General features: G+C 44.4%; 1 protein-coding gene across 1 annotated transcript in view; it reads right to left on the reverse strand.

Moving 5' to 3' along the window:
* The window catches only part of LOC112071282 (heparan sulfate glucosamine 3-O-sulfotransferase 6-like), a 34,720-nt gene extending 33,450 nt beyond the window's left edge, over positions 1 to 1,270 (reverse strand). The window contains exon 1 of the mRNA XM_024138750.1: positions 456 to 1,270. Coding sequence (XP_023994518.1) covers positions 456 to 937 — 482 coding nt within the window. The 5' untranslated portion in view covers positions 938 to 1,270. The remainder of the gene's footprint in view (positions 1 to 455) is intronic.
* Positions 1,271 to 2,670: the final 1,400 nt, after the last annotated feature.

Genomic DNA, 2,670 nt, shown 5'->3' on the forward strand with positions numbered 1-2,670 from the left:
GTTGAAAAACTCAAGAGGTGTGAAAACTTTCTGAAGGCACTGTATATGCAAATCGTTCTGTAAAGATTAAAGACCGACCAATTCCACCATGCATGCATTATAAAGCAATAAACAATGACCTTCTGGTTTACAAGCGCAGGTGCGCTGAGGCGAAACCATGTCTATGGAGTTAAATGTACTGAAATGCATTCAACCAAAATTCATTGGATATCAACTCCCATTCTATAAAAAACAGACACGTCCATACGATATGTAGTTTCCACTAGATAGGATAGCCACAAAGTCAAAATTAGCTATATTTTAAGAATTTATGAAAACTAAAATTTTCGTTTTGGTCATAATTTAAGGTTAAGGTTAGGATTTTAAAAATGTAATTTTAAGAAACTGAATTATATAAATGGGCGGGGTTCATGACTTTGTGGCTGTGGTAACTAGTGACAACCATGGATATGTACCTGTACCAGTCCAAACCTCGTGCGTAATGCCGGTCAAAGAAGTGCGGTTCAGAGCCCAGCGCGCGGATGTCTGGGTGCAGCCTGAGAAACTCCAAAAGAGCCCTCGTGCCACCCTTCTTTACCCCTATAATGAGGGCTTGGGGTAACCGCCGTGTCGCCATCCAATCTTTAACCGAGTTATTCGTCTCCAAAACCGCCGTTATTGTGCTCCCCTCCCTGGCTACTGGGTATCCGTCTTCATTCTGTACCATTACAAGGTCCTTATACAACGTCCCGTTTCTGTCATGATACCATCCTGATAAATGAAACTCACTGGCGGGTCTGTGGGAGATGGAGTTTTCCCTTATGTCCGACTCGCAGCATCCCGCGAGGAAGTAGAAAAGAGAGACACAGATTATTCCCAGAGAGAGCATGATTAGAAGTTTTTGGAGAACCCTCCTGATGTCCCTGTCCGTTGGGTTGCTGTGGTGAAAAGCTGCCATCGCCTTCCCTCAGAGTCCCATCCGAGGAGGACCATTATACTGCAACTTTAGCTCACTTAACTTCCTTCACCTCTGTGAAGACACGGAGGCTTTCTGAGCAGCTCAGAGAAAATAAACGCTCCATAGTGACGCTACGTGGATTCCACAAAATCGCCAACAAAGTCGCCGGCTTGCCCGCGTCCCATCTTTCCCTTTCGCGGTTCATTCTGCGCGTCAAGGGATCAATTCCTGGGTTATGTCCAAATATTCACCCACTTAGTCGATCCCACCGGCATGTTGTATAGTCTACAGCTTTTAATATCCGCGGCGCATGGCTGGAGTGATCCTTCTCCCTGGGATTACCCGCCGTCTCCCTCCATGGGTCTCCAGAGACCTGCGGTCATGGGGTCCGTCTCTCGCCCCCCCCTCCCTCTTTCTCTCTCTCTCCACCCCCCCCCTCTCTCTCTCTCTCCCCCCTCTCTCTCTCTCTCTCCCGTCTCTCCCCCTCTCTCTCCCTCTCTCCCATCTCTCCCCTCTCTCTCTCCCTCTCTCTCTCCATCTCTCCCCTTTCCTCTCTCTCTCTCCATCTCTGCCTCTCTTTCTCTCCCTCTCTCCAGCGTCAGTCATTCAGGAAAGTGTGCGCTGCACTCCGCATTTAACTGTCTTTGATTGTTTAATTCCAACGGATTTTATTGGAAAACGGAGATGAATTCGATGCGCGTGCACGCGGAGGAGAGGGGAGAGCGGTTATGCTGCGCGTATCCGACAGATCATGACCCTTTTGAATGTAATAAGTCATAATTTATCCACTGATTGTTTTTGTTGGCATTTTGAGTTTTAAGTAGGCCTATTCTCCAGTTTATTCACAGCCAGCTGTGCAATACATGTCATAGCCTATACAGTTAACTTGGTTGTCACTTCAGAGAGCCATTTCATGATTTCAACTTGCAGCAAACTATACACTGTAAACCCCAAGGCATTTTTAACTCAAATACTTCTAGTAAATTGAACTCAAAGTCAAGGATAACTCGCTATTACTTAAAAGGTTTATGTGGTACTGACTCAGAACTAAATGAGAACTCAAAGCAACTCCATTTTTTAAAGTTATAACAAATTATTTATATTTTTATATATATATCTGTGTTTTTGCATGTACATTGAGTAAATACATTTCCAAAATACAGAGTTCCCAGTTGTCTTGAAAGCACTATAAAACTCATGGTACCCTTCACCAGCTCATATCTGTGTGAAGCTGGATTCAATGCTCTCGTCTGCATTAAAACCAAATATCCATCCAGGTTGGATGTGACAGCAGAGATGAGGTGTGCACTGTCGACCACGCCCCCTGACTTGGAGAAGCTCTGATGCAACATGCATCAGACACACCCATCTCATTAGTGGTGGCGAGATAAGATACATTATGTCACATTAGCCCCACATTAAAAGTATGTGATGGTGATGTGAGAAAACAATCGTAAATAATGTTAGAATGTTTTTCAGTTGACTACCAAAGCCCCAAATAAAAAAGTAAACATTGCTGTTAATTACATAATTTTTTTCACATGGTTGTGGTCACGAGAACATTCAGATATCAAAATGGGGTCGTGGGCCTAAAAGGTTTGGGAACGCCTGGCTTAGGTCGTCTCCTCACACTGTTCCTAACCCTGGCAGTCATTAGGAATGCAGGTTGCAGGTGAATAAAACGTTCAACTGTTGTATATACGAACTCTGGCTGGATTCSATTAGGAACAACA

The sequence above is a fragment of the Salvelinus sp. IW2-2015 genome, unplaced genomic scaffold (genome assembly GCF_002910315.2).
Source record: "Salvelinus sp. IW2-2015 unplaced genomic scaffold, ASM291031v2 Un_scaffold1568, whole genome shotgun sequence".
Lineage (NCBI taxonomy): Eukaryota > Metazoa > Chordata > Actinopteri > Salmoniformes > Salmonidae > Salvelinus > Salvelinus sp. IW2-2015.